The 14,853-nt window shown below is 39.7% G+C and overlaps 1 protein-coding gene across 2 annotated transcripts in view; it reads right to left on the reverse strand.

Annotated features, from left to right (window-relative positions):
- Positions 1–2,863: 2,863 nt before the first annotated feature.
- The window catches only part of acot7 (acyl-CoA thioesterase 7), a 52,702-nt gene continuing 40,712 nt past the window's right edge, over positions 2,864–14,853 (reverse strand). For both annotated transcript variants that reach the window (XM_034144888.1, XM_034144887.1), the window contains exons 8-9: positions 14,424–14,608; positions 2,864–3,311 (exon numbers count right to left, since the gene is read on the reverse strand). In XM_034144888.1, the coding sequence (XP_034000779.1) occupies positions 3,213–3,311; positions 14,424–14,608 (284 nt within the window). In that variant the 3' untranslated portion in view covers positions 2,864–3,212. The remainder of the gene's footprint in view (positions 3,312–14,423; positions 14,609–14,853) is intronic.

Below are 14,853 nucleotides of genomic sequence, written 5' to 3' on the forward strand. Positions count from 1 at the left end.
ACACACACACACACACACACACACACACACACACACACACACACACACACACACACACACACACACACACACACACACACACACACACACACACACACACACACACACACACACACACACACACACACACACACACACACACACACCAGTTGTTTAAAACTTAACACTATTTTGAATGTCCTACTCATGTGCTCTTTTAGAATCCAGAAGTCCCCAGTGGCTGACAATAAGGGAGGTTCCAGGCCAGACAAAGTACGCCCCATCACCTACTTCTCTGCAAAGGAAAGCCTTCCTGGCTCCGAGCCCAGATAATAGTGGAGGGCTGAATGCAGGACTCACATCGCTGCTCTGTGAAGGTGTTCCAGGAAGCACAAACAAAACATTTTGACAACAAAAAAGAGAAGAAACATTGATCTGTTGAACCGTTTACTCTGTGAGTCTGACGTCTTTTTGAGCATCTGCAACTTCTGCCAACAAGCTAAACAGAAGCAAAGCAACGTACGAATATTGACAGACTTATTTCCACATGTGACCTTGAAGTCTGACGTGCACACGGTTCAGGTCCCTGGGTCTGATCTCATGTTGTGAAGTTTTGTTCCTGCTGTCAGAAAATGACGGACGATGGAGATGCTTCCAAGCCGAGGAGGAAATGCAAAGTGTCTCGCTTTATCGTTTATTCTTCCATAAGACTGCTAAATGTTTTCTCTCCTGCACCAGAGGATCATTCATCTACTAAGTAGCCTTGTCAGTCCCTCTGCACTGGGATACAGCAGGGGGGGGGGGTTATAAGCCCCTAATTTAGATGCGAAGACATGAAAAACATTTTTTGTACATTATTGTCTGATAGGAATCAGTTTGGCAGGCCTCTGGTACCATTGCCCTAATCATTGTTCTTAATGTGCAGCTGGATTTATTTAAAGTTTTCCCTGCAAGAAAAACATCTATTTCTGATCATGTCGTCTCTTTCTATTTCAAGTCTTTTCTTCCACATAAGTAACCATGGTTACCACATTGTGTCTCTTTGTATGAAAGCTAGATGCTACTAGCTGCAATGGCCGAAGACAGTAATGAGCATTCATGTGAATGTTGGGAAATCAAATGTTTTCTGGACAGGGAGAGTCAGAATAACTTGCGCTGAGGGTGTACTTTTTAAATAAGCTCAAAAGTCTTGCCATCTGAGATGGCTCGCATCTCCTATTTTCCTTCTCTTACTCGCTGTCCTTCTCCCACAAGATATCTCAACTTCACTGGGGTTAAAAATAGATGTATTCCCTGAGGTGCAGATTGAGACTAACTTTATTGTCGTGGGGGAATGAAAAGCAGACATACTGTGCTGGAGGGAGCAAGGGAAAAACAATAACCTTCAAGATGCAATGACAAATCAGTTTCTGTCTGTGTGAGCAAAACAGTAAGAGGACAAACAAAGGTCCACACATAAAGGCATTTTCCTGATGATTGGACCTGTGTGTCTCTTTTGTTCTTCACAGACCTCACAGGGCTTTAGTCTTTGAATTTCACTTTGCTTTTGATCTCAAATTAGACTCCGCCATCTGTTGCACAGGAATGAAGCCTACAGACTCGTACGGAAGAGTCTTTTAAATACCCAAATGAAAACAACAATCCTGCTTTATATTTAAAGGGGACCTATCATGCAAAATGCACTTTGTGATGTCTTTTATACATAAATATGAGTCCCCGGTGCGTCGGGGAACTCACGCAGCGTCAGAAAATAAAACCCTCTCTCTTTTCCTCCGTACCCAAATCTTTTAAAAATAGGTGTACAACGAGCGGATACAGATTTCCATCCGATCTGACGTGTCCATCCGCTCTGACGTCGGCGGACCCACAGAAAGTTGCTATCAGAAACAATGCCTGACGTGTTTTGGACGTAATCTCGTCTTTGTTTACATTAGCAAGCCTCGCTAACACTCAGAGCTAACCTGTATTGAAGAGCACATGTGTTTAAAAAGCAGGAAATAGAAAAAGAACTCACCTTGTGATAAACCCGCAAGAGAAAAAGCATTTGAGCTCCATACTATTTCAGAAATAATCCTTGACATGGTTTAGAACAGGATGGCGTTTTATCACAACCGAATTTAACTTTATCTCCGGTAGAATTCTGATCAGGCATTAGCTCCGCCTCCTCTTTTTGTTTTTTTCAAGCTAAGGACCCAAGATCCGCGTTTCTCTAACAGGGCTTCAAAAGAGGGGTTTTAGCAGTATGAGGCATGGCTACAATAGGTGATCTGTTTGGTATTTTGAAGAAAAACATGTTTTATATAGGTATGGCCCTACAATATATTTTTCAAATATAGCATAATAGGTCCACTTTAAGTATAGAGTTTTTTTGGCGGGTAATAATCACAGCCTTTTTCTGTCACAGTGTGGCCATGTGGATAATGAGTTCTAATTTGATTAATCTTTCTCTGTGCACATATGCACAAACCCAGGTAATATGCTTGTTCTCATAACTCATGTAGAGACAAAGGGAGTCAGACAGTGAGAAGACTGTGGGAGATAGAGGGACAAATAGAGGGAACGAGAGAATGAAGAAATAGACATCACAAGCGAAAGGAGACACATGATGACGTGATGGTAAGCAGGCGAGGGAAATGAGAGCATGTTAAGGCAGAGCGAACGCTGGAGTCACAGTGTGACAGACAGGCAGAGGAGGAGGAGAGGGGGAAGGGCGGGCGTGGGTGAGATGCGAGTTGAGTCAAAGCCCCCCGAGCTCCCCTGATTCCTCTGTGAAAGACACAGTGCTGAAAAGATGGATAGCGTGTGCCCTCTCTGCCAAGGCATGCCCAAGACAATGACATCATCACCATCGAACTAGAAAAGACGCGAGGCGAGAGCCCCAGACTCAAGCTTGGATATTTTATTCATCATTATTCACTCACTTATTCATCATTTTCCTTGCACTCAGACTATCACTTTGCACCGACACCGATCATGAAGTCTTCATACTTACAAATCGTCTTAAAATAAAATAGTACTCTTACTTCTACAGTCAGACTGTCACTCTGCACTGACTGTGACACATCAATACAAATGTCCCCAGAATAAAAGATGTTCTCTTAATTAAAAATACATATACAGCCATAGAGACTAGAATTACAGAACCAGAGAGAAGGCTTGTATTCCCTTCGTACAGTGTGCTGAGTGAGGTTGATATACTGTGTTTGCAGATGTAACTCCTGAGAGCAGCGGCTTTACTCCTGGCGCTCCTTCTCCGCCAGTCTCTTCGCTTTACTTTGGAGGTAACGTGCATTGCCCTCCTCGAAACGTCTCTTCTCCTCCTCTCCGTCAATCTGAAGAAAAGCCAAAACAAATATTTGTCTTCAGACACATTCATCATTTACACATATTGTGCACTGGAATGTTTCCCCTGCTGTTATCACATTAACCGTGGGCATGAAGCTCTGATCTAATTTACCACTCTGGGCTTATGTAATTGTCATTTATCTTCTTGATGAAATACAGAGAGGAAGATTGAGACTTTGGGAGGCTATGTATCACAGAATGAAGAAGTAGAACAAAACCAACTGAGATGATTTGCAAGAATATTTGAGGACATCGACACCTTGTACGTTTCTTAAACTGCATGCTTTTCAAAAACATGATAAACTACGCAGAGAAATGTGTGAGAGGTCCACAACACATTTTATATTTGTTCAACGCTGGAAGCAAGGCCTGGGGCTGTAATGTCAGTCTGTCCATGAGTTTAGTCTTTTGGTCCTGAGATATCACATTATCAGCCAGTAGCAGATTGCATACAATTCTATGTGAATTTCACTGTAGAGTTAACTAAAGGATCAATCTGATGATTTTTGGATGAATGGTTTAAATATAATACCACAAAAAGGTAAAATCTATGATAAGTTATAGATAGATTGATTGATAGATACTTTATTGATCCCAATTTGGGAAATTATTTTTGTTACAAAAGCATCAGTGTGTTCAAACATTAAAATATAAATACTGAAAAAGTACAATTTAAAAGTAAAAAAAAAAGAAAAATATTATACCAAATCTACACAATATAAACAGTATACACAAATTACTAATGTTAATTAAATAATAATTAAAATGTTCTAAAAAAGTCACAAATACTGCAGTTATATTTTGGTTAATGACAAGGCAACTTGTTGTGGATATGTAATGTGCCATTGTACTGTACTGAAGCACTATGAACTACTTCAACTACAAGGTGTTATATGTTTATTCTTAATCACTTTTAGCATACCATGTATCATATGATCAAATTACACTTTCTTTTGAACCGGCAAGCACCATCACACACCAAGGAATTCTGGGAAGACCTCCTGGATTCACAGCTGCTCGCACTTTCAAGCCTGTGAAGAACCAACGTTGTCTTCCTCCTTCACTTTGCTCAGTTTAGCTGCCGATTCGTGGGAGGAAGCATTTGCTAGCCTGCGCCGTTTAATTAGACTGCCCTGCGACCTCGTGACTTAAACAACAATACCACCTCCGGTGACAGTGTCAACACTTTCTCACTCCCCCATCTGCATCTTTTCTCAGAGATTGTGTTGTAATTGAGAATGTACACATTTATGTTTGTGCATGTTTTAGTATGTAAAACTGTACAAATGATTACATGTGTCAATAACATGTTCAGATGGAAGCTCTTGCTGTGCACACATCGGGTGGTTGGCAGTTTACAGAGCACCTGCCACTCAGCAGCAAAGCTGACAGATGGCGTCTTAACTTCACGGAGAGAGAAGGGTGGTAACAGATATGACAACACATCATGCCAGGGGTCACAACTCCAATGTGATGAGAATATTAAAATAGTGACGGTGAGCTGTACAACACAACACCGGTGGGAATATTCATCTCTGTCGTGCAGGTTCAGCTGCACACAGCTTTAGTTTTGGTGTGTTTGTTGTATAACAATCAATATACTGCTCAGTCAATTTCACTTTTGCCATTTACTGAAAGTAATGGATAATTCCAGTTGATTGACTTTGATAAAAAAGTAAAGATAGAGAGACGGAGAGCAAGTTGACCACAGTTCCAGTATTTTAAAACATTTATGTAAACAGAAAGGCTGCTCAGACTTGTGCAAAATGTGTAAAGGACCTCAAACAGGAAGTGTGGAGCCTCGTTTAAGTGTGTGAAAGTAACTGATAGAGTCAGAGCCATTTCATTATCGTTTTATTGACTAACAAATTGTGTATTACACCATCCATTTTTCTTTTACTGGGGGTAGTTGGGGGCAGCTAATTTTACATTAAAAAACAAGTGTTGCTCTCTGTGCATACAAATGAAATACTAACAAGTGGAAGGGGTGTCTTGCTTCTGTGTATTGTGTTAAAAAGTAAAAACAGTGGAAGAGTAGGGTTATGTTTTTCCTACTATTTCTGCACAGAAAGCAAATGGTTTTCTTTTGAAGGGTGAGAAACAGTTACCTGTGGCTGTGTTGGAAGGCGGACAGCTACACAAACAAGGCCTCTATCATGTTTATATATTTTAAGTCATCTGAGTGCCTAAACATCTTCCGGCGCAGACTAAAAACTCATCTCTTTCGACTCCACTTAGAGCAATAAAATGACTAACAAAGCACTTATATACTAATAAAGGACTGGCTTATCTAAAGCCTGTTGAGTAGCACTTGAAATGTGATGGCTCTATGTAACCTGATGTACTTATATGATTCTGTCTTCTTCAAGTTTGTATCTTCTTGGTCGAATGCACTTATTGTAAGTCGCTTTGGATAAAAGCGTCAGCTAAATGCAATGTACTGTAATGTAATGTAATGTAATGCAATGTACTGTAATGTAATGTAATGTAATGTAATGCAATGTAATGTATAATCCCTGTGTTGACGGAAAGAGGAATACAGTATACTTGAAATACACCCTACAAGCTGATTTGAGACCCTGGCACCGATCAGCAGTTTATAAATCATCTGCTTGATAGGCTACTGGGCGTACTGAAGGAATCCATCACTTAACACAGCACATTGGTATAAAATGATTTCAGTATAAGCCCAAACACAGTTCATAAAGACTGCAGTCATGCAACCACAACTAAATACAATAAAAATGGTGACACTACTTTTGACCAGTAGTATCAGTGAAAATAATACAATTTAAATGATTATTGGTCTGTTGCATCTCTTTGTAGTCACCAAAGATAACAGATATTTGATACAAGGTGTCATTAGTATGGTAAGAATAACAATAGGTTGGTAAAGAGTGTTCAAATCTCAGGGTATGTGTTAATAGAAGAACATTCAGGGATGTAAATTAGTGTCTGCATTGTAGTAAAATGCAGCCATTTGGAAGTGTATGGTATATTTGTTAACAATTGCCTGAGGTCGTTTGTTTTATTCTCATTTGTTCTTTCAGTCATACCCCTGATATCCCTCTCTTTAACCCCTCTCCCCTCTCTCTGCTACTCAGGCCCCTGAGGACCTAAACATTACTTAATTGCACTTTTTAAAGTATAGTCAGCTTGAGATGGTTTAATGAGCATGCCAATTAAAATAAACTGTACACTTGACTAATGCTAATGAAGAATAACCGTTTTTTAACAATATAAGATATGGTTTCTGTCCAAAGCAAAGGAAACATGTGATCCTGGCAGGAGACAATGTGAGAAGGATGAAGGATAGGTTTGTGTAAGGACTGACTATTCACACATTGGATTTAGTCTTTTATATCATAAGGTATAAGTCAATCTGTCTTTACAAGATCCAATGCTGGTTAAAGCAATTGTGAATATTGCTTAGGTTTAAATGGCTTCTTTACTCTTTTGCTGTAGGTTCTAAGTGTACCATACCATCTGAGCTATCACACACAATGCTTCACTCATGTGCACATTATTTGTGCGGCTTAAACTTTGTGTGGATTCCTGCTGTGCTGCACGTGTGTATGCATCTGTTTATGGTCATGTGGATTACATTTGCATAACCCAATGTCACAATTCAATGCTAGGCTCTGTCCTTTTGGTGTCCCCACATAATTGGTATTCCCACAGTGGCTTCCTTCTAATAACAATGATTATATAGGATCATCCCCTACTCCTGGTGGCTCGGTTTCAGAACCCATCAACCAGGCAAAAAGCAGCATGCTTGTTTTATGGTGTCTTCAACTGGAGTCTCTCCAATTTTGTGCAAAATGTATATGCAATTCACTTGTGTATGTATAACAATTATTACACAGCAAGACTGTGTAAAGCCCAATGGCTCCTCTTTGAACAAGATGAGAGAACACAGCCATGTTAGCCGCTCTGTTAGACTCTACAAGAACATTAGCATGCTAATTTACTCTCAATTATAATACTTAAATGTAGAAACATGTTTACAATTTCACAACCTTAGTGTAGCACATTAGCTGGCACACATTTGTTCATGATCAACACTAAACACACATTACAGGAAAGTGATGAACCCCAGAACCAAATGTCATGTATCCGTTCAATAGCCTTTGAGACCTTTTATAAAACATATGTGTTGCAATATAAAAAAGAGTAATAAATACATTATAAGTTACAATAGATCACTGTGTAAACACTGGGAATCAAGTCAAGCCAGACCTCAGAGCCTTGGCTGATTGAGTCAATCGGCCGAGAGAAACAGCTGTTTTACCTGGCGGGCTGTGCGTCCATTAGGTGGACAGTTGAATGGAGTGTGACAAATTGTGTCAACTTGGAACGGGGACAAAGTTTGTCCAGCGAAATGCCAGAGGGGTTCCTGTGTGTTGGCACAAGCTGTTGTTAGAGTGGCACGGGGCATCAGTGGACCTGCCAAGTGTCTCTAAAGTCTCACTAAGCTGTGAGCATCCCACTCAAGAAACATAATAGCCATCTGGGCCGGCATGAGCGTGGATACTAACCTGTATGTTCATCTGTGACAGACAGGGATATTTATGCTTAGGATTACATTTGCTGAAAAGTATTTCATTTGTAGACGTCAAACAAATCCTTCCAAATACTCTAAGAGGGCTCTTCCTAAAGACCTGTCCATGGATCCATCTGTTCAGTCATGATTAATATTGTATATTATGAGGTTTGTTTGTGTTTGTGTTTGTAGTTCAGCCTATAAAGCAATCATCCAGAGCTCCTCAATAATCTGGGCTACATTAAAGTTTCGACAACAGCTGTGTTGCGTAATATGATGTATACAACCGCAATTGGTAGTTATATTTTGCATTCTGTTTAACAAGTAATTGTATTTAATAACTGAAAGCACAAAACAGAAGTAGATTAAGAGAGACAAAGCTTTAACTTGCAATACTAACAGTTCAAGTAAAGTAACACAAGATATTCACTCGACTAAATCGCCTATCTCAAGCAAGTTTCAGCTCCCAAATTGATTTTCAGAAAAGGATGGATTCCGATCATATCTTAGAAAACCTAATTCAACAATGTTTGTATTGCTTTATTTATGCCTTAGGAAATTTGGCAGTGATTTAAGGAATGAATCATTTGCAGGGCCAAAACAAGACACAGAGATGTTGCTTAAAAGCTTCAAATAACAAATATTATAACACATACTTGTATTGAACTTTGGGTTATTAATGTCTCTCCTCTTTCTTCTTTAGTACTGCTAAGGGTCATTATAGGAAATGTAGTAGATACAAATTATATCCATACATTTCAAAATACCCAAAAAGTGACATTTCTGTTTCATCCAAGTTTTTACCAAATACATGTATATTATTGACTATCAAACACACAAATGATATTACTGTTTTTGATGTTGTGACTACACAATAATGGAAAAAATTGACTGCTTATTCAGTTTTGGAAATTACATAGAACATTATAGGTTTTCTATGCATATTCTTGATTAAGGTTTAATCATATACGACTTGTTTTCATAACCATCCCTTGTATTGAGGGGGCTGCAATGAAGACAAATGTCTGTGTGTGCTCCATAACTCGGATAACCAGTCAGAAATATCTGCAACTGTGGCACAAGTGCACCCGTTAACCCGTTGCTGATTGTCTTGAATGGGAGGCATCTAAAAATAAATGTGCATCACTTCATGTGGACTATAGGAGGTTGCCGTGGCAACCGGGCTTGTTTTTGTGTCACGGGAGGCCAGCTGAGTCTCTGCCAGCGAGGAGGGCGAGAGATGGGGGAGAAAGGAGGGAAAGCTGAAGAAAAGAGAATAAAGGAGGAATGGAAAGGGAGAAAGAGAGAGGGGGGGGGCAAAGAAATGATTAGAAAAGATGAATAGAGGCAGAAAGAGTAAGAGATTAAGAAAGAGATGGAATAGAAGAAGGCAGGAAGGAGAGATATGATGAGAATAAGCACCAAACCCTCTGTATTTTTACCGAGAATGAATTCACTGATCAACTATTAACACTTTATCCCTCTGCAGAAGGATTGCTACACAGTCAATTTCTCTGAGTAAAATTGACTCAAATTGAAGAAAGTTTTACTCTAAAAATATAACATTTGGTCCCAACCTATATAGAGTAAAATGTACTCTTTGTTCAGAGTTGTATTTTTAGAGTTCATTTTACTGTATTATGTGCTTAGATTTGACTCTGCTTAATGGTTATTTACTCTATGTAGTGTATATTAAAAACAACTCTACTGCCATTTTACTCATAATAGAAGGTCATTTTACTCCCAATCGAACGTCATTTCACTCCAACTAGAAGGTCATTTTACTCCCAATAGAAGGTAATTTTACTCAGAATAGAATAAATGAACCATAATGATCTTTACAATAAAAAAGGTCAATAAACCAAAGTGCTTAAGGAACATGAGTGGGCGTGTGTGAAGCTGACCATTGAGCGGCCCAACCAAGCAAGGAGGCAGAGGCAGAGAGTTCAAATACAACCCGGTGTGGGCATGTATTCCTCTTTGTGGTACAGGATACACAGCCTCAATATGACTGTCTCACGTGAACACAGTCACCAGCCACCAGGACCTCACACACACACACTAACAGGAAAACAGAACCTAAATACACACAGGACTAATCAAACCAACAAGACACAGGTGAGGAGGGAGGAGAAACAGAGGGCACCAGGTGAACGCAATCACCAGCAACAGACAAGACGGGAGGGGGAACACTTTTCAAACTAAAACAGGAAACAGAGACAGACAAACTAAAACATAGACAGATTGTGACAAATATATGCATAAATGACATATAATCACATGCTTCCTGTGCAATGTTTTAGCGTGGAACAAATGAATATACTTCGCCAATAATGAAGCTATATAATCCGTAACGGAGACCGAGATCTATGGCCCCAGAGATCACCTCCGTTACAGCGTGGTCATGGTTTAACTCCAATAGAATTGACTCTGCATTTTTGATCGCACTCTAGAAGCTATGAGTAATAAATACACTCCAAAATGATTAAATATCACTATTTCAGAGCAAAATAGTAATTACTCTGGAAAAAATACTCAACAATATTTCCTGTGTACATGTGCACACAGTTTTTAGCTACAACAACCTTTCATTCATACTGTAACACACAAACACACTCTAGCTCTGCCACAGTACAACCCCATCCTTGCACCAGCTGGTATTCAGTGTGCAATGGACAGAGGCTGAGAAGTGCTGACATTCTGGTAACAAGCCAGTTTTTCGACCCTTCAAGCAACTGTTACCCCATTAAAAACGTCAGAAATGCAACATACCCCGGTCAAAGTGGCTTCCAGGCATTTTTCCATTATTTATATGCGGGCCCAGTGTGCACATTTATTATTTCAGTAATGTTCAAGGGTACTGCAGCAGCGAGGCAAGGCATCCCTACCACATCCTCCCTTCTGCTCATGCTGTCCCCTTTCCCAACTTGAGCATCACCCACAGTGTGCTACGCTGGTGACAGCCCATCGACAACACCCCTACCCCCACCCCTGCTGAGCTAAAATGGGAAAATCTAAAAATAGTAGACACAGAGGGCTCACTGGAGAGAAAGTGAGAATGAGAAAATGGGGGAATAAGCACCTGAAGTCAAATATAGCAGAAGCAGTCTTTTTGATCAGGCTATTTTTAGAACACAACTGGAGCAAAGTCTGCCTCGATGGGATGAACATTTCATTTGCGAAGATTTTATATGGCGGTTGTTTTATGATTCAGAGAAAAAAAGATATTCAGTGACAATATTAATACTTTAAAGAAGAGGGGGAGGAGGGGGAGATATAACCTGATTATGTATGTGTATAGGGGACGTAACACGAGGAAATATAGGGAACAATCCAGATGATTCATATTAAGGTTTCATATTAAGTGCACTGAGATAAATGTTGAAAACCCTCCTCACTAGACTCATACAAAGGCAAAAAAAAACTTAGTAGTAGTTTGTTTTTTTTACAAGGCACCATGATTTTTTTGTACAACCCGAGGAAGATGGTACAAGAAAGGAGTTGTATTTTTTTATATCAGAGGGAGATCAGGCAGCAATGAGGGCATGAAGGCAGAGACAGTTACTTGTTATGATCTGTAAAGTAATAGTTTGTCTCTTTGGGAAATAAGCTTTTGTTTTTATTCTTGCTAAGCATTAGATTCAACTTTCTTGTATGTGGAGGAAATATGAAGTTCAAGCCAGTAGTCCTTGTTAAGGTTAGCTTAGCATAGAGAATAGAAAGAGCTGGACAAGCTCTGCCCAAAGGTAACACAATCCTACTGCTCGCATCTCTAAAGCAAACCAATCAACACATTATAACTCGTTTATCTAATCCATACTGAACTAAAGTGTGAAAACGTCCAAGGAGGAGTATTTAATGCTGGTGCTTGGGTCAAACTAATCTTGTTATCATAACCAACTCATATATAATCTCATTTGATAAGCTATTTAAAAAGAAAGATGGTGGTAGTGGCCCCAAGTGAAAACAGAAGGACAGGGAGGCCAAATGTTTGTCGCGCTCTGTTCAACTCAGCATTATCTGGCTTCCCAGGCTAATTACTGTCATTGTAACATTTCCATCCCTCACAGTCCAATCTGCAGGTGTTAATTGGATTGACGTGTTAAACCTTAGTTCCTGAATTGGACGCATGTCTTTTATACACCAGGGGACTGAAATCTATTGAGTAGGTTTCCCGTCATCAGTAGAGTTTAATGGGCACTGTTTTTGAGTCAATCTCATCTCATGTTTAAGCCCTCTGTAAATAGTGATAAAGCCAGAAATAGCCCTGACTGAGCCTCAGCCCCTTTCTCTCGCTCATATAAATAAACATGTATGCATTTGTGCTCCGTGATCTGTTCAAGCACGTGCAACTCCCTGCGAAAAGCCCACTCTGTCACACACAAACCTGCATGCATCAGAGCTTTCTTTGTTTTGCACACATAAAGCAAATATATTCTACATCCATCCTATATTTTCATGCATACACACACACATCACAGCCATGCCCTCATTTTTATTATCCATTCATCGTGTTGGAGATAAATTATTAAAATCACCATGAGATTGCTTTTGCCCTTCTTTTCATAAAAATGAGGTGAACAGAGAAATTACAATGACTCTAACCATGGCTCCACTTCCTTGCCATTGAAATAAAACCTTGTGTGCGATAGAAAACAAGGTAATGAATTCATTCAGGGAGACAAATAGCGCAAACCAAACGAGTGTTTTTGTGAAGAGGAAATGAGGACACTGACTAACATTTTTGTAAAGGCCAAACAACAGAGACACACATGCGATGCACAGTTCTGTCTGGCAGGGGCAGAACGAGAGGAGTCTGTTTTCAAATAGACGTGTGATGGTGTTGAACGCTGGAGCTGCCATCGTAAGTGTGTGTGAATGTTTATGGTACGAAGGGGGAATGCAGCCCTTGGCGGCATGACAACACTACTATAACAACCATTTTCTGTGTGTCCCTCTCGTCCACACTTTAGCTTTCTTCCTACCAATTTCCTATTACACGCCTGTATTACTTGAAACATGACAGGACATGCTGTTGTGCAAAGCTTTACTTTGAAGATCGTTGGTCATCTTGAGAGTAATTTGGAACAAACAAACTATATTATATATTTCAACATGTTCTGGTTCATTATTTTTGTTAAAGTAGGAAAATAGGTGCAGGTTAACACAATAAATCAGCTTTGTGCTTGACCTCTGTTACCATTACTTTTCCTGGCTTACTCAGTACTCTGCACTTAAAGTTGAATGATTAGCCCAGGTAGAAACTCTGAGTTTTGTACAAGTGTGCACTCGAGACAATAATGACCTGCTGAGCTGCCCACTCGGACCATGCCAGTGTTAGGGACTATGCTATACTAAACACTCAAAGTCAGTTGTATTATTATCCAATTCACAAATAAAAAACCAACAAATATTCAGCAACAAATATGCAAAAACATCTAACAGAATATAAATTGTTGAATCACAAAACACAGAGCGATACTCCTACATGATTATGGTTAATCAATGTAATGTTAAAATGAGATGCAATCCAATAAATCCTTTATTCAGAGCTTTAAAAGGGATTCAAATGGCTTCACTGTTTTTTAAATGGCCTTCAATGAAAAGCTCACCTTGCAGAGTAGTTGGACGAGTTTAAAAGGGATCATCACAGAGACAATCAGAGTCTGCGAATGGCGCCAGGAAATCATTTGAATATGCTATGTTAAACAGATGGCCTGTGCATACAGTGTTTGCATACAAACAGGGCTTGGATCATTGTGTACTGCCGAGCCAGAACAAACAGCAGGCCTCTCTCGCCTGTCTGCAGGTAAGTGTGCACACTCTACATCCTGACAAGTGCTGAGTCAGCCAGACGCACTCCATGTCCAGGGGCGTTGTAGAGATATTAGCATTCAGCCCTCTGGGCTTAATGTGCAGACATAGCAAAGATTTTGTGCATTTAAAAGTCACTGACGTGCAAAATCGCCAAATAAATGGCCACGTTGCTCATGCTGTGAGCTGTCCTAAAGTCACAGGTGTCTCTCACTAAAGGAATATGACTATCAGGGAAAAAGTAGAGAAACAGAAGATCAAATTGCTGAATAACTGTGTGTGAACGTTAAATTGCAAGGTGACAAGGACTCTTTTTAAACAGACTTTTTGTAAATCGTTTTAGTACAAAAGTCTGGAGAATAACATTTAATTATGGGTGGAAGTAGTGAATAGAATTGAGTTTCATATAAAGAATACATCGTTTTATTTAGAAAACATTTTGTCAGCCTGTGAAATTATCTTATTTTATTTAGTAATTGTACGGACACGCTTTAAAACTGAAAAGGGTACAGCCACAAGTATCAGCAGAAACACCATGGCCGGATTTGTTCATTATAAAACATTGAGGGACTAATGTTTTAAATAAATCTGTGTGCAGAGTAGGGTACACATTCAACATCTATGTTTGGCTCTGTCTGAATCAGACCTGTTCAAATTAGGCCCTTTGTGTATTTAAAATGATGTACTATACAGGATCAAATCAATGATTGACTTTTGATAGCAGAGACTGGGTGGTACCAACCTTAAGAGGCGGGACAGGCAGGGCCTTGTTGGCCTTGTCCAGGGAGATGTAGGTGAAGAAGGCTGAGACAGCACGATATTTCTCTTTCCCTGCCTCCATCAGCGAGGAAGCGTCTACAAACACTTCAATTTCCATCGACTTGTTGCTGATGAACGTGAGCCGCCCCGTCACCGTCACCACACAGCCTAGAGGAGAAGAGGGGAAACATATGTCTGTCATTCATGCAGCATACAGGTTTTTTAGTAGTATAGTGCGATACAGTTATAGATATTTCATTTTTAGTTTAGTTGAAGCTCACATGCTTCAAGTGCTTAAAAAGAGACAAAGAAAAAAGAAAATGGAACCTCAAACCAGAATTATAGAAGTTTAAAATCACCTGGAAACTTTGAGGGAAGGCAATGACCTTCAATGTTAGTAATTTACGCACGTA

The sequence above is a fragment of the Trematomus bernacchii genome, unplaced genomic scaffold (genome assembly GCF_902827165.1).
Source record: "Trematomus bernacchii unplaced genomic scaffold, fTreBer1.1, whole genome shotgun sequence".
NCBI lineage: Eukaryota > Metazoa > Chordata > Actinopteri > Perciformes > Nototheniidae > Trematomus > Trematomus bernacchii.